A 1,400-nucleotide genomic window follows, 5' to 3' on the forward strand; every position below is an offset into this window, starting at 1 on the left:
GCGGCGCCGGCGGAGGGAATCATGGGCCGCCGGGCCGCCGCGACCCTCCCACCACGCACGGCGGCCGCTGCGCGTCAACCGAACGCGGCCAACGGAAGCGGGCGTCGGCCCCGCCCCGCTGCCGCGGATGGACGGCCGAGTCGGGCCAATCGCGGCGCCCGCCTCCCGCGGAGGCCAATGGGAGCGCTCCGGGGGCGGGGCTAGAGGCGGCCGGGCTGCGCGCGCCCCCGGCCCAGGCCCCGCCCCCGGCCTCCCGCTCGCGGCGCCGGCGGAGTCGGGCCAGTCAGGTGCGGCGGCGCTGCAGCCCAAGTTGCGCTCGCCGGGCCGCTCCGCCTCAGGGCCGCCCCCCGCCGCCCCGCGCCGCCGCCCGGCCCGCGCCCCCGCCGATGCCGGCCATGGTGGAGAAGGGCCCCGAGGTCTCCGGAAAGCGGAGGGGGAGGAACAACGCGTCCAGCAGCGCCGCCTCCGCCGCCGCCGCCGCCGCCTCCGCCGCCTCCGCCGCCGCCTCGGCCGCCTCCACGGCCGCAGCTTCGGCCCCCGCCGCCCCGGCCGCCCCCAGCAACGGGCAGAATAAAAGTTTGGCGGCGGCGGCGCCCAATGGCAACAGCAGCAGCAACTCCTGGGAGGAGGGCAGCTCGGGCTCGTCCAGCGACGAGGAGCACGGTAGGTGGCGGCCCGGACCCCAGACCCCGCGACCCCCGCGGCCCCCGCCGCCCCGTCCCCTGGGCCCCGCGCCCCGCGAGCCCGGCTCTGCGCCCCTGTCGGTCCGGGTCCGGGTCCGGGTCCGGGTCCGGGTTCGGGTCCGGGCGCGGCCCCTAGCCCAGCTGAACCCCCTCTCCCGCAGGCGGCGGCGGCATGCGGGTGGGACCCCAGTACCAGGCGCTGGTGCCCGACTTCGACCCCGGTGAGTAGCGAGCGGCCCTCAGGCGCAGGGCCTCAGCCCGCCCGGCAACTTTCTCCTCAGTTTGTGTTCGCCGCGGGGGCGCGGGCGCGGGCGGGGGCGGGGGCGGGAGACGACGGGACCCCGGCCGGGCCCCCCCCCCAAAGGCGCCCCGCTGCCCCTGCGCTTCCGGACCTCGGGGTGTCGGTCTGGGCGGCGCTCCTGCGGCGGCTGACAGGCCCCCGGCGTCGCTCGCATCCCGCTGACAGGCCTCCCCCGCCGGCCGGTGAGCGCGGCTGAGGCACCGACGGGCTCTTGCCAGTTTCTTCTCTTCTCTCTTCTCTTCTGTTCTTTCTTTTTTCTTCCTTTTACTCCGTCTCTCTCTGTCTCTCTCTCTCCGTCTCTCTCTGTCTCTCTCCCCCCCCCCCCCCCCGGGCAAAGTGTGTCTCCTTTTCGGGGCGGTGCGCGCGCGCGCGCGTGGGGTCAGGTTGTGGGAGAATGGCGCCCTCAGCCTCGACTG

At 77.1% G+C, this 1,400-nt stretch overlaps 1 protein-coding gene across 1 annotated transcript; it reads left to right on the forward strand.

Moving 5' to 3' along the window:
- Positions 1-205: 205 nt before the first annotated feature.
- On the forward strand, positions 206-929 carry RCOR1 (REST corepressor 1). Its single transcript, XM_060180909.1, has 2 exons — positions 206-663; positions 845-929. Exons 1-2 carry the CDS (start codon positions 387-389, stop codon positions 910-912), a joined length of 345 nt encoding a protein of 114 aa, XP_060036892.1. The 5' UTR covers positions 206-386; the 3' UTR covers positions 913-929.
- Positions 930-1,400: the final 471 nt, after the last annotated feature.

The sequence above is a fragment of the Erinaceus europaeus genome, chromosome 22 (assembly GCF_950295315.1).
Source record: "Erinaceus europaeus chromosome 22, mEriEur2.1, whole genome shotgun sequence".
NCBI classification, from domain to species: Eukaryota; Metazoa; Chordata; class Mammalia; order Eulipotyphla; family Erinaceidae; genus Erinaceus; species Erinaceus europaeus.